This window comes from Chamaea fasciata, unplaced genomic scaffold (genome assembly GCF_029207755.1).
Source record: "Chamaea fasciata isolate MVZ Bird 193981 ecotype frontalis unplaced genomic scaffold, bChaFas1.0.hap1 SCAF_19, whole genome shotgun sequence".
NCBI classification, from domain to species: Eukaryota; Metazoa; Chordata; class Aves; order Passeriformes; family Sylviidae; genus Chamaea; species Chamaea fasciata.
In genome coordinates, this window is record NW_027094104.1 from 9,845,131 (window position 1) to 9,871,152 (window position 26,022).

The window sequence follows — 26,022 nt, forward strand, 5'->3', positions numbered from 1 at the left end:
TATATATATATATATATATATATATATATACACATATATCACAGCTTCACCTTAAGTTTGGCTAAATATATCAGTTAAACACACGCACACCAGGTTACTTGAAGAAAGTAATGGATATCTGCTGGATGCACAGAAGTCTTTATCAGGAGGGAGTCTGCTGCAGCTCGGGTCAGGAACCTCATTTCTCTGATTTCTAAATACAGAAAAAGGAAGATAATGTAGAGGTTATTGGAGCAACTGAGTTATTTGTCATCTTGTTTCAGGTCTGTGGCTATTGCAATTGTTCTGCCATTTCATAATGAAGAAGTAATATCTCCCAATTGTGCTGAAAGACCTGGATTCTTAGAGCTGATTGTATGTGGTCTGGCTCCTGTGAGGCACAAAAAAGGACTTGCAAAATGCACTGGTTTTGAGTGTGTGACAATTCCTGGCCTTTCTTTATGAGGACACTCGGGTGAAAGAGTGGGAGGAATGCATCTGTGGCTGTTTGGGCAGTGACCTTTGTGACACCACACCTGCACAGGGAGGGTCCCTCTCTGCATCCTCCAACTCACCTGGCCTTCCATGTCCCGGCTTTTGGCTCGCAGCTTGTTCACCTGCCCCTCAGCAATGTCAGCTCGTTCCTTTGCCTCTTCCAGCTCGTGCTGGGCCTTGCGGCATCGGGAGAGATTGATGTTCGCCTGCTCCTCCTGGAAGTCAGACACATTGTGTCAGCATCGGCACAAATGGCACTGACACCACTGACACCTGCGGCCGTGCCATAGTGACATCACCTGTGCTGGCCTCACAGGTACAGCCCTGCATGCCAGTACTCTGTGTGTTTATGTCTAGTACCATCCACAGCACGACCACCTGGGGGGCAGAACAATTACCCCACTCAGTTCCAGGTGGGAAAATTGGCTTGTGTGGCTCCAAAAGTGCTCCAGTTCCAAGATAACCACAGCTACGCCCGCCCTGTTGTGAGCCATAGTAAAGAATATTCAAAGGGAGTGGCCTTAGCTGCCCTGTCAAGCTCAGTATTCAATTATTTTAATGATCTAGGGAGCCCACCTTTCAGAAATCTCCACCCAGGCCCCACTGAAAAGAGTCCTCCACTCACAGCTTCCTCAGCCTGTTTCTTGTACGCTTTCACTTTTAACTGCAGCTTGTCCACCAGGTCCTGGAGCCGAAGAATATTTTTCTTATCTTCTTCAGACTGCAGGAAGTGAAAATCGAGTCAGCCTTGGCAGATGAACTGAGGTGATCCGTGTAGGAGGGCAGAGGATTTGCAGTACCTGGTAAGTGAGCTCCTTCAGCCTCCGTTCGTACTTGCGAGCTCCCTTCAGGGATTCTATTCCTCGTTTCTGCTCAGAGTGAAGCTCATTTTCTAGCTCATTTATCTGAAACACAGAATCACAGCAAAGATGGCAAGAATGGCTGCTGGTCCTGCTGCCATACAGCTCTAATGAAGCCCAAATTTTTTTCTGTTTTACGTTTTTGCTTTTATTGCACATTCAACAGCTTCTGAAGTCTGTCCATTACCAGTTCCAATTTCATCCCCAAGTAAATACAACTTAAATTATTTTTCTCTAGACAGAATTGCCATGTATTTCTCCCTGCTGTCCATCTACCCCCATTTTTGCCCACTCAGTTTTTTTGAGATCACTCTCAAGTTCATCATCCACAGTGCAATGTTTGGCTGCTCAGCACAGCTCTCATCAAACCTGCTGGGAATAGCTGCGGGTCTCCCTGTTTTCACCCTCCCAAGAGGTTCCAGCTCCCAAAGCCCACTCAGAAACTTCACCCCAATCTACCCAAATCTTCACCATACCCTGGCCTCCAGCTTCTGGAGTTGCTTCTTCCCTCCCTTCAGCGCCAGCTGCTCGGCCTCTTCCAGACGAAGCTGCAGGTCCTTCACTGTCTGTTCCAGGTTCTTCTTCATCCTCTCCAGGTGGGCACTGGTGTCCTGCTCCTTCTTCAGCTCCTCTGCCATCATGGCTGCCTGGTTGTGGTGCACAGTTATGTTACAAATATCCCCATCCCAGCAGTTCTGGGGCCCTGGTGTTACACCCAGCTTCACACTGGGGAGTGACTCTGCACATTCTCAGTGCCCATGGCCACGCTAAGGCTCTGTCATATAAACAGCATCACTCTGTCTCAAAGTCTGTATTTCTAAAACTGTTGCACCTCAGAGAACAGACAGGGTTGATATAAAGAAAAAAAAAATCAAGGTGTGCAAATGGCTCGGTACCAAAGTTCTGGTTTTTAAGTCAGCCAAAACTGAACTATCTTGAAGTATTACCAGCTAGCACTCTGCATCCTGGGCTTCCTCATGACTTCGAGTGTCTGGCTGTTTGGTGCTGAAATTTGCCAAAGAGTCAGACTTCTAAGCAGTTTTTGCCAGTGAGATGACCCTGAGTACCTCAAGCTGCACTGAGAAGCTTGTGCCTGCTGATGTCCTCAGGAGCTGGGATAGATGGCTGTCACCAGTGTGGCAGAGCAGAGAGGTCAGGGACCCTGCAGCCCTGCTGCTGGTGGGCAGTCAGGACCAAACACTGTTCCATCAGGACTTGATGCATTGGTGTCACCATTTTCTGTTTAATTTTCCTATACCTTTCCTAGATGGTCCTGGGTATTGTCACTTCTGATAACGTGGAATCCGAAGTCTCATTTAAACGAAGCATTTATATTCTCTCTTTTTCTTTCTTGCATGTCTAGCATTTGTATAGAATTTTGTATGATTTTAGTCCTAATTTCTGCTTTTCTGTGCTGTGTCTAGACAGGCCTTTGTTTCAAACTACTCCTTTTCTATTACAATTTTGCCACCATCTGTTCTATCCTGCCTATTACATTTACTCTGGAAGCAAAAGTGAATGGCTTTGGAGAAAGGGGAGAGAGAATACCTGTTCAATATACAGAGCTATCAGGACATGAGGACCCTTTCTGGAGGGGTCCTCTGAGACAAGTTGTAGGGCAATGGCTGCATGAGGCCCATGTGAGAGGGATTGTGTGTCACAGATGTTTTTGAAGAACTGGTTCTCCTCCATCTAAAGTGTAAAAGTGGTAGTACAGAACGGGAGGGAGGCAAGAGGACTCACGTCTGTGATTGCTTTCTTTGCTTTCTCCTCTGCGTTTCTGGCTTCCTGAATGCTGTCCTCAACTTCAGTCTGTAAATGAGTTATGTCCACTTCCAGCCTCTTCTTGGTGTTGATGAGGCTTGTGTTCTGTTGGGGGAGCCGTCAGACAGGTCATTCCCACCCCGTTTGTGCCACTCCCACCCCGTTTGTGCCACTCCCACAGGTCTGTAATAATCTCCTGTGCCAGGAGATGCCAAATACCTGTGAGTGGAGCAGCTGCACTCTCTCACTGGCATCTGTCAGCTCCTGCTCAGAAACCCTGCGGGCTCGCTCGGTCTGCTCCATGGCAGCTCTCATCTCCTCCATTTCTGTTGTCATCAGGCTGTTTCTACGCTCTACTATAGCCAGCTGCTCCTTCAGGTCATCGTTCTCTCTCATGGCATCATCTAAATGGAGCTGGGAATCCTTAAAAGGGTGAAAGCAGCTTTGGTGAGACCCAGAAGCAAGCAGAGGGAATGGAAAAGGCCCACGGGGCAGTAGCCTTGTGGTCCCTACCTTGAGCTGCCCTTGCACAGCTTTGAGGTGCTTCTGTGTCTCTGCTACCTGGCAGTTGGCGTGGCTCAGCTGTATTTCCATGTCGTTCAGATCTCCTTCCATCTTCTTCTTCAGCCTCAAAGCATCATTTCTGCTTCTGACCTCGGCATCCAGCATGGTTTGCATGGACTCTAACACCCTCTGGTGATTCCTCTTCAGCTGCTGAATTTCCTCATCTTTCTCTGCAGTCCTTCTGTCCACATCTGACTTCACCTGGTTCAGCTCCAGCTGAACACGTAAGATTTTCCCCTCTTCGTGCTCTAAAGAGCCCTGTCAGGGTTGAAACATTGTGATTTGTCTCTGTAGTGTCCCTTGCTGGGAAATGCCCATGCAGAAATGTGACCCTTGGCAGCTGGGAGGGCAGGTGTATTTGCCTTATCTTTAGAGAAGACTGAGCACTGAAAAAGCTGACTGCTATTCCACACTCACTGTAGCCCAGCTGGATATTAAATGCTAATTTAGGAATAATATTCCTTAGGAAAATGCCTCAGATACCACAGGGTCTGGGCACTGAAGGCTGTGGTGACACTGGAGAGCCTGTGTCCTGTGAACTGGCTCCTCTGTGAACATGTTGCTGACTCCTGTTCATTCAAAGTGTGGAACTGAAGAAACATTGCCTCAGTTCTCTTCACCATTCAGCTTGCTTTGAGCAGGAGGTGACATTGAGTAAGCTTTTAAGAATGGATTTGACCTTCTCTGGTCTCTTTGGCTTTCTTAATTTGACTAGAAAACAGAACTGTCAGAGTTTTGAAATGCTAGTGACTTTTCTTCAGCCTTCCATGGGAGCAAATTCAAACGGTGCAAAATGAGCTCAATTTTAGACTGGGGCTGAGGGGTTTCTGTGCATGATAGCACAACACGGAATGCCACATTGGTATGGCAGGGGAGCAGTCCCTGTGCTTGGTCTGTGCTGTCTAACTGCACTTTTGGGACAGTTTCAGCAGAAGCAGGAATATAAAACATATACGCAAAATTTCCGTTCTTGATTTCTCTAAAAGCAAGCCCCTGATTGAGGACACTTGCCTCTGCTTCTTCTAATGCTGCTTGTAGGTCACACTTTTCTTGTTCAATTTGCTTCTTTGCTTTCTCCAGCCCATGATTTGCTTTTCCAGACTCAGCAATCTGTTCAGTCAGATCAGAAATTTCCTCTGCAACCAGAAAACACATACTCAGCTCCTCTCAGACAGTGTGATCTATGGCACCTGCAATTGCTCTTTGGCAATGGGAGTGACAAAAGAGACTCTGGTGTAATGGGATGTAACAGTGAGAGGAAGTAATACTCCTTGTCTTGTGTGCAATCTTTATTTCTGATAACCTGCACATCCCAAGTTCAGTGTGCAATTTGAAAATGAGAGGGACCAACTGGAGTGAGCTCAGAAAATAATGTCACCTTCCTGTGGGTAGTGAAATTACATCTCCAGAGACAACCATGTTTGACTGATTTCTTTATGCTTAGATAATCCCCAGTGATCATTCAGTTCACAAAAAGGATCTGAGTTGTATTTCCTTTCTATAATTAGTTTGCTTATTAAATGCCAATCCATTGTGCCACAGCTGCACGATCCTCCAATAATCAGGAGACAGGCAACAGCCTTCCAGATTTTTTCTAGTGGCGGTTACTGAAGCAATCTGAAAAAAACCCTGAGTATCATCATAATTTCTGTCTATTCAGTTAACTTGGTCCTTATCCATGCATGGGGGGATGATGATGGTGTGAAGAAGGGGGAGCATCCCGAGGAAGCAGGATGCTGTAGAGATGCAAGTGTGTGCCTGCAGGTGACTTTATAATCAGCTGAACAAGGAAAGAAAGTCACCACCTTTGTGGGAAAACCATAAAGAAGAAAACTCTGGGAAGAGGCAGAGCTCTGGTAGTCCAGAAATGTGGAAACATCTGAGGGCTCAGAGTGAATCTAAGCTGACAGAGACGTGAACTCACGCTGGAGGTTCTTGTTCTCCCGTCTGACAGTCTCAGCCTGGTCCAGCATTTCCTCATAGGCATTCTTCATCCGGAAGATCTCGGTGCTGAGAGAGCGAGACTCCTTCTGGGCAGCCTCCAGCTCAGTCTGGCTCTCCTGGTACTTCTGCTTCCATTCTGCCAGGATCTGTAGCGACAGGAGAAGAATGACCCACTCTGAACCGCTCCATCTCGGCACCTCTATGTGACAGGAACCCAAAAGGCCTGGCCTATCTTAGCAGTCTTTGGACTGTTCTCTGCCTGTGACAATGAACTCCCTGTGATGCATAATCTGGTTGTTTTGGTGGGATCTACTTAAATTTGCCTCTTCAACCAACACTAGAGCATTCCCCAAGCTGTCAGGAAGGATTTTGGTTTGACACCAGCCCGAACATAATGGGCTTGGTCCGAATAAAGATGTGTGAGTCTTGATAGTGCTGCAGGAGCCAGTGGTCCTGGACTAAGCCCACCGAGAAAGGTCATTCTCTACCAATTCTCTCCTCAGTTTGATACCGTGGACCTGTAAGATCCTTTTTTGGCACAGTTTTTTCACTCACACAAGGGTATGCCAAGAGACTGGACTGTTCAGCATCACTTGGTCCAACAGTGCAGATTCTTTTAAATGTTAGTAAGGGCAGTGAAGGCTGGAACTTTACATGAGTCTGAGGCACTGCCTAACGCCGAGGTTAGGCTGGCAGACTAGCACCAGTTCTTGTTGGCTTCCATGTGAGTACTCAGCCTGACCAGTCTCCCTTGTGAGCACTTCATGCTTTTTAAAACTATCAGAAGGCTGCTTCATTATTTGCTGTGGTCACCTGGGGCTACTTACCCAGTGACTTTATCATATGTCCCTCTATGGGATCCTTACCATAACTTTGCTTTGAGTACGGAACTTGGATAATTTCAGAATTTGTCTTGTCCTATCAAATATCTAATGATGTTTAGGTCTGGCATGGTCTTTTGAACAAACCTTGTCAAAATTCCTCTGCTTTTTATCGAATGCTGCACAGACTGCATGTGACCTCTCCACGTCAACCATGAGATCATCCACTTCCCCCTGCAGCTTCTGCTTTGTCTTCTCCAGTGAAGCACACTTTGCATTGACAGCCTCAATCTGCTCCTCTGATTCCTGCAGGCGCTGGGCCAGCTTCTTCCTGCAGGATGGGACATACAGCACTGAGAAAAAGCAAATTCTGGCCTTTTCAGAAAATGAAGTGAAAGGAGTTTGGAATGGGGAGGATGGGCAGAGAGAGCAATATATAATGCTGTGGTGCCAGGAGCCTGGGGTGGCACAGCACTCTGAAGCGGTGCATAGACTGGGAGAGTGTGCACCCAAGTATGAACTGTACCGATGTGGACAGGGACGAAAAATATGCTTCAGTACAGACAGTGTAAAGAATGTGCTCTTTCAACTACTATGATTAATTCAAAGCATTGGAATTCTCCTTTATGTAGGCATCCCTAAGTCTCCACCTCTACTTCTCTTTGAAATATCTGCTCACAGAATTCACAGAATTCATAGAATTCGCAGAATCACCAGGTTAGAAGAGACCTTCGAGATCATCAAGTCCAACCCAGCCCTGACACCTCAACTAAACCCTGGGACCCAGTGCCACATCCAGTCTTTTTTTAAATGCACTCACTCCCCTTTTCACTTCCAATACATTAAGAAGCACACTGCTCTGCATGTTACCACGACAAACACATTCTGGTTTCCTTCAGTTAGTCGCTCAGTTTGCTTACACATCCTTCCACTTGCTCTAAGCCATCCCTCCACATACTTGGCCTCCTCGAGCTCCTCCGTGCGCTGAATCGCGTCCGTCTCGTATTTGGTTCTCCACTGGGCCACTTCACTGTTGGCCTTGGACAGGGCTCGCTGCAGCTCCCCCTTGGCCTCCTGCTCCTCCTCATATTGTTCCCGGAGCAAGTCACAGTCGTGGCGAGCAGACTGCAGGGCGTGGGCCAGGGCATTCTTGGCCTTGGGAGTTAAAATTAAACGAGTTGTCAGAACACGAGTAATTTGTGACTGGATATCTTCCCTGTGGCCTGATAAAATATTCATCTCTCCCTCTGCATGTGCTGCAGTTGCTAGAGAAACGGAAGGAGCAAAATGGATGACATTAGGGATTCTGTGTTTTGGGCTTGATGTTGTTAAATAGGGTCAGGTGCTTGCCCGTCTTGTCTGGGATGACACCTCCCAAACACATCTGCACCAGGTGTTTCAGGCAGAGGCAAAATAAATCCACCAACACACAAGGTGCAAGAACTCCTGCTCTATTTCCTTTCTTTGTCTGCTGCTGTTTGCTTTGCCTATGGGCACAGTGCTGCTTTCCTTCACTTCTCTCATGTTCTTGATCTTCAGAATGCATGATGAGAAGGGCTTAAACTGTATTGCTTATTTAACTTTTAACATCTCCTCTCTGTGATGTATTCCAAGGCAAAGTGCAAAATTTTCACTATTCTGATGTCTCTTCTCTGAGGAGAAATCTCATTTATTTTTTGGTGCATTGATTTATTTTAAAATGTATTGTTCCAAATGAAAGCAAGTCACCTTATTTTCTTCCTCTAGTTGTCTCTTCAGCTCTTCAGTCTGCTGAGTGAAAGTATGCTTGCCTCGAGTTAACTGAGAAATCAAGGACTCCTTCTCCTCCAGTTGCCGAGTTAGTTCACCTAATGAGAAAAACTTGATTTTTTTAGACAGAGTTTCGAGATATAAAACAAGTGAATGAGAGCAGCTAGCCATGTGGAAAGTGATTACAAAATATAAAGTGGTAAATTGAAGGGAGAGTAGTAATTGCATTCCCACCAATAGGAAAAGCTGTTGAAGGGAAATGCTGTGCTGGCATCAAAGAAAAGAAGATGAACGGACCACAAACTCACACATTCATTTCGACTGACAGTACTCCTCCTGGTTTGGTTTTGTGTTTCCTTGGGGAACTTTCTATGACTGCCATCAGGAGGAGATTCTACATTCTGAGTTTTGTTCAGATCACCAAGCGATGAATATGTTACAAAACGCACAGGTTTTCGTGGAGCATATTTAAGTACTTGACACTAGAGATTACATTTCATCAAGGCACGTACCATTCTCAGTCTGGAGGCGTGTTTTCTGTGTGTTCAGATCATTAATTAGCCGCACATGTTCATCATCTTTGGCTCTGACTTCACTGAACTGGTCTTCAAGCGCTCGGCACATTTTTTCCAGATTGCTCTGTGAATAGACAGAAAACAAAACCCTCAGTTCATCCAGTGGTTCAGAAGAACAACACTAATGAGAAATATTTCTTCCTGTGCTACAACCTTGGCTTTGGAGACAGACTCTACATTGCTGGCCAAGTCATCAATCTCCATCTTCAACTCGCTCTTCTCCTTCTCCAGCTTCTGCTTCACGCGTTGCAGGTTGTCGATCTGCTCCCCCAGCTCAGCTGTGCTGTCCGCGTGCTTCTTGCGCAGGGCGGCAGCCGTGGCTTCGTGCTGCAGCGTGGCCTCTTCCAGGTCACGCCGCATCTTCTGGAATTCTGCCTCACGCTTCTTGTTCATCTCAACCTGAGCTGCTGTGGCCCCTCCTGCTTCTTCCAGGCGCTCACTGATCTCCTCCAGCTCCCTGGACAGGTCGACTCTTTGCTTTTCAGACTTGGCACGGATGGCGCGTTCGGCCTCAATTTCCTCCTCCAGTTCCTCTATCCGAGCCTATGAGAGTTAATTGGTTGAAAGATGAATGGACAGATTTAAAATTATCACTAAGGAATAAAGAGCAAACATTCACACCCGTTAATACAAGCATAGAAAGAGAAGCACCACTAGAAATTTCACTGTATTGCATCCTAGGACAAGTAATACTCCATTTTGGAACAATAGTGAATGTAAAATCTGCTCAGAATGGATTTAGTAGTAGTAGTAGTAGTAGTAGTAGTAGTAGTAGTAGTAGTAGTATTTATTACATTTCTTAGTTATTAAATTTATTGTGATTTATTAATTTTTATTTATTATTTAATAAATTTTATTTAAAATATTGTTTTTAATAGTTAAAATTTTGTTACATTTGTTATTGCAATGTGATAACATTTTAATAAAACATTATTATATTTCTATAAGAAATAGAGGGGATGTCTCTGAAAAATGTAAAGGAATGTGAATTTCTTAGAAATTTCCTAGAAGTCAGGCTGGAACAAAGCAGTGTCCTTTCTCCATCAGCAAAAGGATGGAAGGAACTTCGAAATGAACAATCCATGGAATAATAGCAATGAAGAGAGTTGTCTTCCTGGTTTTGCATTTAAGAGGTGATCTCTCTCCTGATCATGACATATTAAGTCACATTCTACTGTTTTCTTAGAAAAGTGATTCTCAGTGGCTGCACATCTGTGGCATTTTCAAAGCCTGCCACAATGTTCACATTAGGAATTTCCTACATAGTCATGTAAGATTAGAGGCCAGAGTTTCTGTAAAAGTGCCCTGAAATGGGAACAGCACCCAGAGTCCCATATTAATGGTTTTATTCATGTGAGGGAAAATATTTTTGTAGAATGGTCTACAAATAAATACCTATTAATTCTAAGAAATTTGTGCTTGCCACTAAAATTATTAATAACTCATAGACTTTACCTGAATCTCCTTAATTTTCTTCTGCAGCTGAGAACTTTGAGCCTGCTCATCTTCAATTTTGGCTTGCAACTGGCTAATTTCAAAATCCTTTCTGTTAAAGGACAAGAGGGCAAATTCAATATGGTTAAGATAAAACATGAGTTTCAGAATTCAGAGCATAAGAAGTCAGTGTTAATACTTTTTTAGCCTTTCATCCATTTGTTGCTTATCATTTTCCAGATCCATGATGGAATCCTGAGACATTTTCAGATCACCCTCCAGTTTTCTTTTTGCTCTCTCAAGGTCCATTCGCAGCTTCTTCTCTTGTTCCAGAGATCCTTCAAGCTAGAGCACATAAAACATACTTTGAAATACATACATTTGAAACTCTGAAAGTAACTATTCTTGATCTAAAAATCTAACTGAGTTGGAAATTAATGAATAGAGAAAATAATCAGGGCATCTCCATGTGTGCTACACTCTCACTTTGAGACCAGAACTGGGTGGTGATTCAATGTCAGATATTGAGCTGTCCACAGCTTGGCTGTGCACAGTTGAAATACTAGTTTTTAAAAAACAGAAATTAAATTTTTCCATTAGCTGCAGTTCCTAGCATATAGACTGCTAAATATACACAAATTCCCAGTCTTTATAACTTCCTGGAGTATATACATTCACAAATAACTCTGCAGCAACCTTCAAACAGCCACAGGTCTCTTGCTTCAGCTAATGGGTTAAATCAGATCACAAAAGTCTACAGTGCTGAAATACCTCAATATGAACATGAAAGATGTGCTGGATTCCACAATTTCCTGTCAATTAAGAGCAGCTTATTGGCTGAAATTATTAGAGCTGGCTTGTCTGCTGTAAGTGTTGCTTATGCTCCAAACTACAGATTTCTAGTGTGCTGTAATCTGTCACAGTGAATATATTATACACAACACAAAAACTTCTACTTGCATCATCCACTTGCTGCTCCAGTTTGGTCTTGGCTTTGGTAAGGGTGCTGACTTTGTCTTCCTCGACTTGCAAGTCATCCAGTGTCTGCTGGTGGGCTTCCTGGAGGGCCTTTTTCTCCTTGGTGAGTTTAGAAATATTTTCATCCAGAGCTGCCATCTCTTCGGTGAGATTCTTCACCTGTCAGACAGCCAGCACCCATCTCATGAGGGGACGCCTTGAGAAATGGCAGACTGAGAACACAGTGGCTGCATCCTTGCAAAACCTTGCATGGGTGCAGTCAAAATGCTCCCAGCAGAATGTTTATATTGATTGCAATGAGGGCAGCAGCACATATCCTGCCTGGGAGTCTCACCTCTCTGGTCTTGCAATGGTAGGAATTCTTGCTTCAGTTGTTTTTGATCCCCACCCCTATCCTACTAAATTTCATAGTGAAACATGCTAGATATTCACTTGGCTCTGAAAGTTTTTCCCACTGGGATTTACAAAAGCCCTCTGAGTTGCTCTTGCTCAAGGAATGTCTTTCCTGCATATATTTGCTATGAAAACAGCTGTAATTTCTCAGCAAGTCAGGTTCTTTAAAAAGAGATGATCAATTGTTAAGCATCGCCAAAAATAAGTTAAGTTTTCCCTAAAAGTGAAACAAACCATGATAACATGACAACCTTAACAGAAAGGTCAGCTGATTGATTAAGTGAAAATACCTCTCTCCTATACACTGGGCACATCTCATTTCTATTCATAGAACTTATAAGTGGCTACATTTTTCCACAGAACTGACAAGCTGTATGGGAGCACTGCCTGGGGAAGAATAATTCCCTGATTGCTATGACACCTTATTCTCTGTTGCATGCTTCTCCTTTTCCACTTTGGCCAGAGTCATTTCAAGATCATCAATATCTTTCTTCAGCTCCGAGCACTCATCTTCAAGTTTCCTCTTCTTGGCTGTCAGTTCAGCATTTGTCTCCTCTTCATCCTCCAGTCTTTCATTTAGTTCTTTAATTTTAGCTTCTAGCTGGATTTTACTTTTGATGAGTCCTTCACATCTCTCTTCAGCATCAGCTAGATTTTCACTCTCCTATCAGAACACATTGAAGGCACATTATATTCATCACAAAAATGACAAAAGACAGTTAATACCCTTGGTGAGCGAAACAATACGGGTTTCTTTGAGACTCAACTGATTTGAAAGCAAGTGACAAGTCCACTTGCACCAGACTGCTCTTGGCCGTGTAATGTTTTATTACCTTTTAGAACCTGACAGGTGCAATTTCAATCTCTGTTCTGCAGTATTCCATAGAGAAAAGCAGTTTCCACTGTTTCAGTTCTGCCTCTGACAGAAAAGCACCATTGCCCTGGCTCCATGTTATGTGGAAACAGCTTATATTTCATCCAGAATGAGACACTACTCTGAGGAGCACACTATATACACTGTGGAATGTCTGATTCTTCCACTGGTGATAGTGTGGGAACTTCCTGGATTCTTACTGGTGTTAATATTTGATGTGTGCTTTGCAACTTGCTTAGGTGTAAAGGACAAGACCAGACATGAAGCAGTGGAGGCTTTGTCCCATTTACATGCCTATTTGTAGAGGACAATGGAAGAGAGGAGAAGAAGAGCAGCAGAGTAAGAGGAACTGGGGTGAATCTGAAAATGGAGGTTACTCACAGACTGAACCTGGAGCTGCAGGTCATTTTTCTCTTGCAACAGGGTCACCATTTTCTCCTCCAGCTCCTTCCGCTTTGCCTCAGACTTTGCAAGCTCTTCCTTGGTTTTCTCAAACTCTTCCTTCATGTTGGCCATTTCCTTCTCAGACTCTGCACTCTTCAGCAAGGGCTTGATCTTGAAATACAGCTTCATCCATGGCCAGTGTTTGACATTCATGAACGCACGGATGTTGTACTGGATGATATAAATTGATTCTCTGAAAACACATGAAACCAGTTTATGAGGGTGGTGAGACTTGAGCTGGAAACATACTCTGTTTATTTCCCACACAGCATCAGCATTTATCTCAAGAACTTTTGCATGAGACTTTTTTCCCTCATCTCCCTTGCTTTTATTAAAGAGTTATTTCGAGGCCCTAACTGCAGAATGGCTTGTTCAGTAGCTTGAATAATATCTGTTGTATGAAAATATGAGGAAGAAATGCTACCAAACAGACAGGCTTGTCTGGCATAGTGACTGGGAATCTCTGAGACTTTCCTCAGTCTCAAGGAAAATACAAGTGCTCAGGTAAATACTGAGAGAGAAAAGGTTCCTTGTTAAGTACTAAATATTGTGTTCCACCTGCATGGTGCCATTGTGAAACAGCTGCTGCCAGAATTTGTGAGACTGTCAGGAGGAAGCTGATTGTTTGTACTTGCTCTGTTCCCCAATAATTTCTAAGGTTCTTTCCCAAGGACAGCTTTTTGCCTGAGACAATATATTCATGGACCTTTGGTCTGACGCAGTACAGTTGCTGGTATTTTCTTACATTACCTTCTTTCATTCATCTTTTTAAATTCAGTTCTCATGAGGTACCCTCTGCACATAGCTTGTGTACGAGTGATGAGGCTCACGAGCTTCTCATCTCTCATCTCTTCCAGGAGTCCCAGGAGACCTGCCTTGAAGAACACCTAGAACATAAAAAAGGGTCAAACAGCTCGAGGCTTAGGCAGATACAGGGCCATTGACAGCTGATGTGGGGTAGCACAAGGTAGTTTAAGAAAAATGCCTGCAGGGGAAAGGTTTAAGATCTGGAGAAATTTTCTGTCAATATTCAAATCCTCAATGTTCCTGTGATCCATGACAAGTCACTCTCTGTATGATCTAATCACATTGCTGCAGTGATATATGATGTCTGCTCCAGTGTAGTTTATGGAGAGCTCAGCTCATCTCTGGAAGTGTCCAAGGCCAGGTTGAACAGGGCTTGGAGCAACCTGGGATAGTGTCCCTTCCCAGGGCAGAGTGGTTGGAATCAGATTATCTTTAAGGTCCCTTCCAACCCAAAGCATTCTGTGATTCTGTGACTCTGCGTCTGTTCAGTAATGTAGGCAATGGGTTTGTGCCAGTGAACTCACTGACTGGGTTCTGCTGGACAAAGAACAGTGTCTCACCTAAAACTGCTTTGGATATGGGAGACAGACTTTGTGTGCTTAAATCCCCTGTATAGTAGGACTATCCAAACTTGTCTGAGCCCGTCTAACCTGCACTGATATAAATAGGTTCAACTGGCCATGAGAAAGAAGCAGCAGAAAATCTAGTTGCAGTTATGCTGGGTCGTTCAGGCAGTATGGTGTTCCCAGGGCTGGCAGTGCTGCCCCTCACACAAGAACCACACAAATTGTCTGTAACTCTGTCTTGCTAGTGGTGTACCCTAGTTATAATCATAATGAAGGCTGATGTAGTACGCAAGAAATACTTCCAACAAAAAAATTGCTTAATTATACCTACCCTTCCACAAGGACTTTACCTTGGTGTGCCCAAATTTGTATTGGTTGTGGTCAACATCAATGGAGGAAAGAAGCTTTTCTGAAGCCTTTTTGCTGTCAATGAATTGGCCTTCTGGAATGGCTGAGGCATTAAGGATCTTGTACCTGTGGTGAGGAAAATAGGATCCACTGTATATCGTGAAATGCAGGAACATTGAGGTGTCCGAAAGCAGCAGAATTTGTCATTTGAAATCCAGACAGTGTTGTCTGGTTGAACAAAGCATGATAAAAAGGGGGCACATCTCCTCCTTAGAGGAATCTGTTGGTTGTGTAACAACACAGTGTGCTGTTACATCCAAAACTCTGGCACATACTTAAGAGTCTCTGCAGGAATTAGGAACATGTCAACCTCTTCTCAGCTCGTTTCACTGATCAGAGGAATGCCACTCAAATTAGAGTAGAAGATTAATTAAAACTACGGGCAAAGGTCAGCTATATTCCAAAGGGAATGCAGACCTTGCACAGCTCAGTCTCTACAAGCTGTACCACTGAATGCTTGAGTGGATTGAAAAATGACATGGTATTAATGTGGAAGTGCTAACAGCAGTCTTAGCATTTTGCAAGGTAGCTAAATGATTAAGGTAATCCTGTGTCATTGTACAGGACCATCTAATCCTTCCAAAGGGGTTCCTTCAGATACATCAGTGTGCATGTGTGACTGTACACTGGACCACTTCCTATTCTCAAGTCTGCTTTGAAAAAGAATATGTAAAATCATGACAGTGATCATAATGCAGGGAGTTTATTCTCTATTTTTGGGTTCCATTATCATTCCTAAAGCACTTTGTGGTTCTGGACCATGGCCATTATGGATGGATTCCTTCATCTGTCACTTCAGATTAAAATTTGACAATTGAGACCAGCTAATCCCTCACTGAATATCAGGTTGCAGGACATTTTCAGAGAGACCTTGGGTCCTTTTCACACCAGTGCAGCATGGAAGATGCTACATTTAACTATAACAGCAGAGAGTCCTGATTTAGCACTCTATGGCAATTGAACCAGCTTAGTTGTCTCCATGTTCAAGATGAAGAAAACAAGGCACACGATGCAGTCCAGAGACAGAGCACTGTGAGGATGCTCATGTGGACTGAGTTTGTACTCTGGAAGACTTCAAAGAGTAGTCTGTAGTGGCACCTTATTCATTACACTGCAAGTGTTTTGCATCTCTTTGAATCACCAGGCATTGGCTAAGCTTAGAAATTGTGCTGGTTCTGATGTATTGAGAAATCTCTGGTCTGGTCAGAGAGGAAAACCCTGGAGTGACCCCAGAACAGTGTTAATGACTTGGTTCCCTCCAGGGCCACTAATCTGATCTGACTGGGAAGGTGTGTCTCCATGGTGTCACCAGACGTGTCACCTGAGCTGTGTGCTTACTGAGGCCTTTTCCTAACAGACAGTGAGTAATAACTGAGGACCTACCGTTGCTTAAAATCTGCATAAAGGATTCTGCTTGGAAAGCCCTTCCTGCAAATTCGGATGCCTTCTAGGACCCCATTGCACCGCAGCTGATGCATCACCAGGTAATGGTCCATTGCACCTTAAACAAAATACATCCATCATGATTCAGTTTTTATCCCAAGGAATCTTCATATGTATTAGCATTTCAGAATTACTTCCTTTCTTTCCTTTTTTTTTTTTTTTTTTTTAATCAAGCAGCTCTTCATTAAAGATGCAGGAAGTGCAGACAGAACACGCCTTCAATTCATATTAATTCTGAAGAGTTGCATCAGGGAGATTTGCTAAGAATGCCAGGACTAGCAGTGCTTGTGAAAAGGCATCAGGCCACATTTTTGAAAAAATGGCAGGATGGTGCTTTAGGAAACCAGCTGAAAAATCTTCAGCAGCATCAGCCTCCTCACTGGGTGTAGGCAAAGGTGGCACAGTGAAGTGCAGTGCCGTCCAGACAAGGGATTTTCTAATGCTGTTACCCACAACAGACACTTTTATCAGCTGTAATCAAACCCATCTTTATCCCCCTCAGTTCTGTACACACATTAAGCAAAGATGGGTAACTGTTGTGCTCCATGTAATGCTCAAATTTTTTCAGTTACATGAAACACAAAAAAGTTTCCCTTGTTACTGTCTTGCAGGCCAACCCCCAAAAGGAACACGTGCAGAGGGAGCACGTGAAGGAAGGTGCTTCCACGTTTGGGAAGTTGCTGTGGAAGCTGAACAGACTAATTCCTGTCAGTCCCATGCCTTCAGAATACAAGGGCAGACTTACCAGGTGTCTTGGTCTCGTTAGGAATCAGGCAACGCACGAAGTGAGGATGGGTGCTTCTCAGGTTAGTCATCAGCTTGTTCAGGTTTTCCTGTGATGAAATGAAACAAGGGTTTCAGCTTCAAGCCACAAAGCTTTTGCATTCTTATTTAAATTCGGGGAGTTATAGAATGACAGAATGGTCTGGTTTGGAAGAGACCTTCAAAGGTCATCAAGCCCAGCATCCCTGTCCCACTTGCAGTACCTCAGATTTCTCCAAGCCCTGTCCAACCTGGCCATGGACACTTCCAGGGATGGGGCAGCCACAGCTTCCCTGGGCACCCTGTGCCAGGGCCTCCCCACCCTCAGAATGAAAAAAATATTTTTCTTGTATCCAATTTAAATCTACCCTCTTCCAGTTTAAAATCACTGCCTTTTGTCCTGTCATTACAGGCCCTGGTAAAAAGTATTTTTCTGTCTTTCAGATAAGCCCCCTTTTATATATTGACAAACCAGAACAAGGTGTGCCTGGAATCTTCTCTTCCCCAGGCTGAGCAGCCCCAACTCTCAGCTGTTTTTATAGGATAGGTGTTCCAGCCCTCAGACCATTTTGGGGAAGCATGACTCATGTAGAAAGAAATTCACATACCCTGAACACAGCAGACACCGTCTGGAAAGAGCCCCCCTTCTTCTTAGCACCCTTCTTGCCACCACCACCAGCACTATCACCTTGGAAGAAGTAGGTGGGAAGTGAACAGTTAGAATGTGCAGTACAAGATGCACACAAGAGCAAGGTCACCTTAGAGGCTGCTAGCCTTGAGTATACCACTGAGAGGAGAAGCAGAAGTAGGCTTTAGTTGATTTTTGCCTTATGGGCCATCACTGAAAAAGCACTTACCTGTTTCTCCACCAGAATAGTTAGAAAAAAGGAAGGACAGCAGCTTCAAGGATGACTTCTGATACAACCCCACAACAGTTTCATTCAGAGGGTCCTTGTTCTTGTCAAGCCAGCCAGAGATGTTGTAGTCCACTGTTCCAGCGTAGTGCACCAGGGAGAAGTGGGCCTCAGCCTTGCCTTTGCCAGGCTTGGGCTTCTGGAAGCTGCTGCACTTGCCCAGGTGCTGGTCATAGAGCTTGTTCTTGAAAGAGGTGTCAGTTGCCTTGGGGAACATGCACTCCTCTTCCAGAATGGAGAAGATGCCCATGGGCTGGGAGAAATATGAATACATAAAGAAAGTAAGTGGTGGGGATGGGAGCCATTACTGCTCCTCACTGTTCCCCTCATTGCTTAAAGGCAGTTGTTAAAATCATCAATTTAACACTGTGTACACATTCTCCCTTCCACCCCAGCCACGTTGTTCAGGAAACCATTGTTTGTGCAGAGACAGCCTGTTCCTCCAAAAGCTTTGGTTTTATAAGCTGCCTATTTTGATGTGAGAACGTAACTCAACCGTAATGCGTCATTTTATCAAGAATGACTGAACTAAACTAAATGATCATAAAAGAAATGTACTCTCCTACAATGAAAAGATTTTTTCCACCTTCTCAATGAGCTCAATGCAGGCAGCCAGGTCCATGCCAAAGTCAATGAACTCCCATTCAATGCCCTCCTTCTTGTACTCCTCCTGCTCCAGCACGAACATGTGGTGGTTGAAGAACTGTTGCAGTTTCTCATTGGTGAAGTTGATGCACAGCTGCTCCAGGCTGTTGAACTACAAATTCAAAATATCAAAAAAATGCCAGTTAGTTTCAAGCAGACCTCAATGGGCAGGCATACCTGCAGTAACTCACATCAAAGATCTCAAAGCCAGCAATGTCCAGGACACCAATGAAATGCTGCCTGGGCTGTTTTGTATCCAACTGTTGGTTGATGCGAATAACCATCCACAGGAACATCTTCTCATACACTGACTTTGCCAGTGCACCCACTGAATTGTACACCTGTAAGAACCACAGCCATGGCAGTGACAAATGTTGAGTTAGTTTTAAAGTTAAAAGAACGCTCTGAAGAAATTGAAAAGCTGATGAGCTGTTTATGTACCTGTTGGACATTTTGTCCTTTAGTTACATATTCGTTCCCGACTTTCACCCTGGGATAGCATAAAGCCTTGAGCAAATCTGCAGAATTCAGACCCATCAGGTAGCCAGCTTTGTCAGCCACTAGGATCAGAAACAGCGAACGAGTTCAGTAGAGACAAAGAAAAGTGTCCTGGTCCTCTGGGATGTTTCTATTACATGAATTGTACTTTTGGCACAACTCAAATGCATCTATTATCAAGAGAAGCTGCTCTCCAGCCTCCTGGAGAATATTCCCCTTGCTCCAAAGGCAGTGTCTCAGCTGCAGCACAGTCCTGTGTCTGTGCCTGAAGGGCTGCAGCAATGTTTAAGTTTTATGTCTTTCTGTTTCCTTGTAGAGCATATATTAAATCACTGACTCCGTGAAACTTGTAACAATCTTTAATAAAAATTACTTTCTGGAAGGGAAAATGATTTCCAAGACTTGGGCACTCTGTGGGGTGGGGTTGCTAGCTCTCTGCTTGTGCAGTTCACAAGCAAACTCTGCAATCAGCCCTACCTTCTGTGCCGTCGGGCTCCGCCTGCTCCTCCCGCTGCTTCTGCTTGAATTTCATGTTCCCATAGTGCAAGACAGCCCCTGTCAGCTTGTATATCCCCACCTTCTCATCAGGACTGAAGCCCAGGATGTCCACAGCATTCTGCAGAGGCAACAGGCAAGTTGGGAAAGCACAAAGGGTGAAGCACCACGGGGCAGGTGGGGTTCCTGTCCCTGCCTGTGCTGTGTCCTGCACCATCCCAGTCCCATGGCACTGGGCAGCAGAGCCCAATGCTGGTCCTGGCTGGCCAGACTCCCCTGGCTGCAGCTGGACTGGCTGCAGAGCTGCTCTGCTCTGCTCTACTCACATCTGTGGCCAGCAGCTCCTCGCTGTCATCAATGCTGGCAACCGTGACTTCTCCTTGGCTCACATAGAGGAAGTCATAGGGGTTGGTGGAGATAAGGAGGAGATCTGCAGGGGTGTGGGTCACCTTTAGTGGCACTGGGGAGGTCACAATGGGAAGAGAAAGCACTCACTGAGCCAAGCTCAGCACTGCTGGCACTCACCAATGAGCTCTGGCTTCTTGTTGGACATTATCTGGTAAAAAATGTGATAGCTCCTTTCGCTAGACAGCTGAAAAGTGACTCTGGATTTCTCCAGGAGATCTAACCAAAAGAGAGGGGCTGTTAGTGTCCTGATAAATTTGAGGTTGCAAATGCATAAATTCTGCTTGCTCTGACTTGCTCCGACTCACAGGTTTCGATATCTGCAGAGGCCAGCTTGCCAGTTGGTCCAAAGTGAATCCTGATGAATTTCCCCTATCAAGCAGCGCAGATCAAACCATTGGTTATGACAATCAATGAATGAGGCTTGCATTAAATGTCTTCATTCCAACAAATCTGAAATGAACTCACAAAGCGTGAGGAGTTGTCATTCCTCACAGTCTTAGCATTGCCAAAAGCCTCCAGCAGTGGGTTTGCCTGGATGATCTGATCCTCCAGAGTTCCCTAGTCACAGAAGAAAATGCTTCTTCATCACTTTGCTACTTATTAAATAACAAATATTACAAACGTGATATTACAGATAATTTTTACATCTCGCACGTGATTTAAACCTAAAAATTAAAATTGGTTTGCATCAGATGAAAGATGAGATGCACTGTTTCGGTTACTGCATCTCGCTGCGTGCAGTGCTCAGGGCAGCCTTGAACACGTTGCAGGGGAGAGGCACTGCCGTTCCCAGCGCCGTCTGCAGATGGCACAGCAGGTTTAAATTAGTTTTTGTTAGTCCACCGTGAAGAAGGACCGCTAAAATCAAAGCAACGAAGTAGCGCAGAAAGCTCTATATCTTTCTAAAAATAAAATATCCTAAATCCATGTATCTTTCCACTTTCTAAGTGATGAGGGAAGGGAAGGGAAGGGAAGGGAAGGGAAGGGAAGGGAAGGGAAGGGAAGGGAAGGGAAGGGAAGGGAAGGGAAGGGAAGGGAAGGGAAGGGAAGGGAAGGGAAGGGAAGGGAAGGGAAGGGAAGGGAAGGGAAGGGAAGGGAAGGGAAGGGAAGGGAAGGGAAGGGAAGGGAAGGGAAGGGAAGGGAAGGGAAGGGAAGGGAAGGGAAGGGAAGGGAAGGGAAGGGAAGGGAAGGGAAGGTGTGTGTCAGTGCAGCTGACTGCACCAACACCAAGCCTCTTTTGATTCCACAGCTGTAACGAGGGAACTAAAACAGGGGCACTGTACATGGATAGCAGTGTGGAAGAGCATGACAATTCTTTATACAAGTTCATTCTGGAGTCCTGTCTACAGGCTGGGTGGAAAAGTGCTGGAGGCTCAGACCATATCCTGGGGAAATGCTGTTACACACTTCCTGTATTCCCTTATTCCTGTGCCATTGCCTGGCATCTGATTTCAGCTTGTATGTGCCATTGAATGCTGGGCTACACAGAACCATAACTTGTTTTTTTTTATGTTCTTATAAAGAGGAGCACACTAGTGTTGCACAGATTGGAATGCTAAAAAAATAGAGTATTCTGTGAATACTCAGAAAAGGGCAGAACAGATTACTTGTCAGTCTGAGAGCCAGGTGATTTTCCTTCTGTCACACTTGGTCTGTACATGTCTCAGCTGTCTTGAAGCTTTTCTGAGATCAGTCCTGGCATAGTGAGCAGCTGATGAAAGCTGAGCCCAGGAGATTCTAACATGGTGCCGATGGAAACAGTGCCTGTGATGAACTTGCCTTGGCCATAACAACCCATCAGTCACAGACACCTGCCTCTGAGTGAAAGAATACTCAGCCTTGGAATCTCCTTAAGCTCCACTATGCCCTGGGGTACTCAAATAACATGCTGACACATGTCACACGTTTCGATGAGCATCTCACAGGCTGTGGTGGCACACACTTGTGCCACAAGGGTGTTTGCTGCTTGCTCTGTGCTGGGGAATGAAGCCTGTGCCTTGCAAATGCACCAGTGGGCTCAGATTGCAACAGCTGTGCTGCCCAGCAAAGGGACATCGAGGCATGCACTTTCTTTTCTGCAAGGATCCTTTCTGAGGTTACTTTCTGACTGTCAGGCAAGTGGTCCCAGCTGTCCCAAATCCAGCTCTTTTCTCAAGCTGCCTCTCTGGGCTGTTCTATTAACCACAGACAGAAAAACCAGCCAGTGGAACCTACAGAAATGATGCTTAACTTCAGCACATCTGTTCTGGAGTCCAGAATTCCTGCACTTCCCCTGTCAACAGGAATGAGCCAAGGGCCAGGAATGGCACAACCATGTGCCAGTGGGAATTGACTGCTCTCCTTTCACTCAGGTGCTGTGAATCTCAGAGGACACCGAATAGGTACACAGATGGACAGCCAGCACAGAGAAAACTGCTGTCTAACATTATCTTCCCCTTCCTGGTGAAGAGTCCCCTGTGTAAACAGAGGCTTTCCTACACTGACAAAATGGTTTTATAAGTAAGAGTTCAGCAGATTCGAGGCTGGGAGTCAGGAGTAAATGAGCAGAGGTGTGCTGGTGTTGTGCTTCCTGACTGTCTTCTCAGCTGCACAACACTTTCTGCCTTTGGATAGTCCTGCAACCCCAAAATACACATTGGGACTTTCTCCTCAGCAGGGACAGGGTGGGCAAATACTATAAGGGGGAGCTGATGTCATACCTGCATTTTGCCGGGCTGTGGATCTTTCTTCTTCTCACCAGTGACTGCAATTGTTGCAAAGTACTGGATGACACGCTTTGTGTTCACAGTCTTCCCTGCACCGGATTCTCCGCTGTTGAAACAAAAAAGTTAATTATTGTAGGAAACAGGAAACCTCATCACTTTTCTGTCAGCTTTGTCACTCACACCAAAACATACTCACGTGATAAGGATTGACTGGTTGTGACGATCTGCAAACAAAATCACAGAAAGAGCTGCTCAAATGAGATGTGGAGGACATCAGCTCCTCAGACCCAACTAAGAGACTTCAAGGGAAAGAACTGCGTTGTATCAGTATTTATCACTTTCTTACAAGATAAATGATGCATTAATACATGTTAATGTGCATCTGGACTTTTTTTTGTACAGACAGGGATGAAGTAGCCCAAAATTTAACTCAAGCAGTGATTCTTTACAAGGCTTCCCACTACTATTTGTTTTCTTTTATGTATAGACCTTGGCGTAAATACTGTTTAATTGCAATCAGATTATTTGCTGTGTTTCTCCTTTACCATTTCTTTAAATTCCTTACAAGGAGAGGGGGCACGAAGCCCTACAGCCAGCTACTGCTTTTCCTTCATTATCTGATAACCCAGAGACCATTAAGATTTTCACGGTCTGATCTTGCATTGTGCTGTAGGACCATGGGACCACTGAGTAGAACCTAAAATTCCTAGACCGAATAGCCAGCCCTACATATATCAGGGTTTTCCACTCTTGCCAAGTAACTCACCAGTCAGCATGAACTGATAGGCGTTGTCAGAGATGGAGAAGATGTGTGGAGGGGCCTCCTGGCGCTTCTTGCCTCGGTAGCCAGTCACCACCTCGGGGTTGTACACCGGCAGCCACTTGTAGGGGTTGACAGTGACGCAGAAGAGACCCGAGTAGGTCTGTGGGGAAGGGACACAGCACGTTGGCTTCCCCTGAGCCTGGCCCAGCAGCTCCCCAGGCTGCCCAAAGGAAGCTGCTGCTGCCACTTACGTAGATCATCCAGGCTGCGTAACGCTCTTTGAGGTTGTACAGCACAGCGGGTTCGTGCAGGTGGGTCATCATGGCCATGTCCTCGATTTTATCAAATTTGGGAGGGTTCATGGGAAAGACTTCATCATCCTTTACAGTCACAGTCTGGCAAAAAAAAAAAAAAAAAAAAAAAAGAGAGAGCGAAGGGAACAACAGGAGAAATCTAAAACAGGGACAGGGAATTGCCTGACCTGGATGATCACAAAGGAGTAACAATGGTATCACTTACTGTGTCATCATATTTTTTAACGGTGACTTTGCCACCGTCTTTGCTCTGGATGGTACCTTTCACATACATTTGCTTGTCATCCACTACAAAACAGGCTGACTTAGCATCAAATGGGCGATTCTGGGCTTCAATTCTCTCCTTCTCTGGCTTCCGTAAATAGGGAGCAGCTTCTCCGAAGATTGCCATCTCTGCATCTGAACTCATGTCTGCAATTGCTCTGGAGGAATGCAGAAAAGTTGCAGAAAGTCTGTGCATTTGTAATTTACATTTATCCAGGCAGTGGTCATACTCAATGACTAATAGGAAGAGGAGAACTAGTCAGGCACTTAACTTCTGCCTCAATTCTAATTATCCACTGAAGAAGTGCTAAGAAAAAAAGTTCCTTTTGTAGACAGATTGTCTTTGAAGATATCCCCCTTAAATAGGCCAATGTGCCAAAGTGAGGGCCGAGAGAATATCAAGCTAGAATGCATATGTACCAGACACTGTTAAGAGTTTGTCCAGTATAAATATTTCAGAAAACTAATTTATGCTCAGTTTTATTTTGCATTTTTTGAAATATCTAGTAAAAATTTTTCAATACAAATAAATGCTATTGCTTGCTGTGGTCGAAAGAACTAACATGGGTAATTGAAGAGCCTCTGGAAATAGCACAGGTAGAAATAATGTAGGCAGGAACTAAGATAAACAGAATGTTCTTCCCCAGTTAGGCTAATATACAGGCTAGGAAAAAAAACCTTCTAAATTCCTGCTCCTTCGTGTGCTGTCTGGGTGCACTGTGAAGAGTAAAGAGAAAGGGACAGAACAGAAAAAGTAAGATGTGTGCATCCAAGGCATCAGAGTACTGAAACTGTCAAAATAGAATGGTTTTGTGTGTCAGAAAATGAGGAAAGGAGTATGAAGGCATTTGTAATGCTACTTCTAGACATGTTGTTGTGGAAGTGCTGACCTCTCTCAGCAAAGCTATCTGCTATGGGATCTGCAACATTGCAGGACTTTGAGGGACTCCCTGATGCAAGAGGTTTTAACAACCAGGAATTTCAAAAGCACAAAATCCAGAACTTTTAGCTTACTTTGAAAGTATTATTCTGTGTATATAGAGCCCAGAGTTTGTGCCTATGCAATCTTGTGTCTGAGGGGCTCAAGAGAAACAATAGGAAAGAAAGAGAAAATATTTCAGTGTCTATGAAAAAGTGAAACAGAATATCATAAAATGCCTCCAGAAAAGGCATGTCAGAAAATTCCTCAAGGGACACAGTCCATTAACCTACTGAATGCCTTCGATAGGAAATAGTGTAAAATTTAGATCTTTACACATTCCTGAGCAGAGAAGGTGCCATCCTCTAGGAGAATAACCTGTGCTTCCATGCCTTTCAGCCCCAGTTTCAGTGAGCTCTTTTCAGTTTTAGGATAGAAGAAACATGTGTGGAAGGTTCCTTCTTTGCTCTGCTGCACACTAGCCTTCCCCAGAAAACCTAGAAGGAAGTGGTGCACACAAAGATCTCTGTAAAGGTTACTCTTTGGACATGAACAGATCTGCCCATCAGGCAGGAGACAAGATCATTATGAACTTTGTTTGGGTCATTGCCTGTGTGATAGCCCAAAGTCAGAAAATAATTTTCTAGACTTTACCCCAGAGGAAATTAACACTTGAATATAACTTTGAGCCTCCTCTCCACACACAACCTCAGGCTTCCAGCAGCTGTGCAGATGGCAGGGGATGAATTTTAATAATCTATATAACCCAGAAATCAAGGTTACACCACAAAATACCATTATTGTCTCTATCATGCCCTCTTGACTAAGTTTGAGCATCTGTAACTTCTCTTTCATGATACATGAAGTATTCCTGCCAAGAACCATGGCTATTGCTCATGTTGATTAAAATACCATGCATCCTTTCCAGTCACCCTGGTTCTGCTGTCTTTTGCACCTGCCCTTTCCATTGTCTGGGTGAGCTTTACTTATTGCTCAGGATCAATTAGCAAAGGCATGTGTTATTTGTTAAACCCCTACCTTCAGAGAGCCCACGAGGAAATCTGTTTTCAGAACCTGTGTGGAATGGTTAAAGAAAGGACAGAGAGAGTTACATCAAAACCAGTCCATTGCCCTGAGCACATGCCATATCAAACCTTCCTACACCCTGTGTAGCCTCTGTAGAGAGCTGAACTGCACTTAAAACTCCTGACCTAGAGCAAAATTCCACAGACAGTCT

General features: G+C 44.5%; 1 protein-coding gene and 1 long non-coding RNA gene across 3 annotated transcripts; one reads left to right on the top strand and one right to left on the bottom strand.

Annotated features, from left to right (window-relative positions):
* On the bottom strand, positions 1-25,887 carry LOC136299140 (myosin-13). Its single transcript, XM_066200491.1, has 40 exons — positions 25,824-25,887; positions 23,808-24,024; positions 23,540-23,683; positions 23,292-23,448; positions 22,722-22,749; positions 22,520-22,631; positions 20,286-20,378; positions 20,126-20,189; positions 19,938-20,036; positions 19,739-19,842; positions 19,395-19,533; positions 18,861-18,979; positions 18,611-18,760; positions 18,361-18,531; positions 17,718-18,027; positions 17,469-17,548; positions 16,844-16,931; positions 16,039-16,156; positions 14,598-14,721; positions 13,625-13,761; positions 12,812-13,067; positions 11,978-12,220; positions 11,146-11,322; positions 10,385-10,530; positions 10,207-10,297; positions 8,905-9,294; positions 8,689-8,815; positions 8,156-8,274; positions 7,386-7,582; positions 6,575-6,758; positions 5,587-5,752; positions 4,674-4,798; positions 3,612-3,920; positions 3,318-3,521; positions 3,078-3,203; positions 1,811-1,981; positions 1,275-1,379; positions 1,100-1,195; positions 555-689; positions 1-193 (listed from the first exon to the last, which is right to left on the bottom strand). Exons 2-40 carry the CDS (start codon positions 24,009-24,011, stop codon positions 179-181), a joined length of 5,823 nt encoding a protein of 1,940 aa, XP_066056588.1. The 5' UTR covers positions 24,012-24,024; positions 25,824-25,887; the 3' UTR covers positions 1-178.
* LOC136299146 (uncharacterized) lies at positions 341-17,881 on the top strand. 2 transcript variants are annotated; one of them, XR_010723443.1, is made up of 4 exons: positions 341-790; positions 1,195-1,277; positions 16,013-16,139; positions 16,710-17,881. It is a non-coding gene; the product is annotated as an uncharacterized lncRNA (long non-coding RNA). The 2 variants fall into 2 exon arrangements; XR_010723444.1 differs by lacking the exon at positions 16,710-17,881 and having other exon boundaries at positions 16,013-16,266.
* Positions 25,888-26,022: the final 135 nt, after the last annotated feature.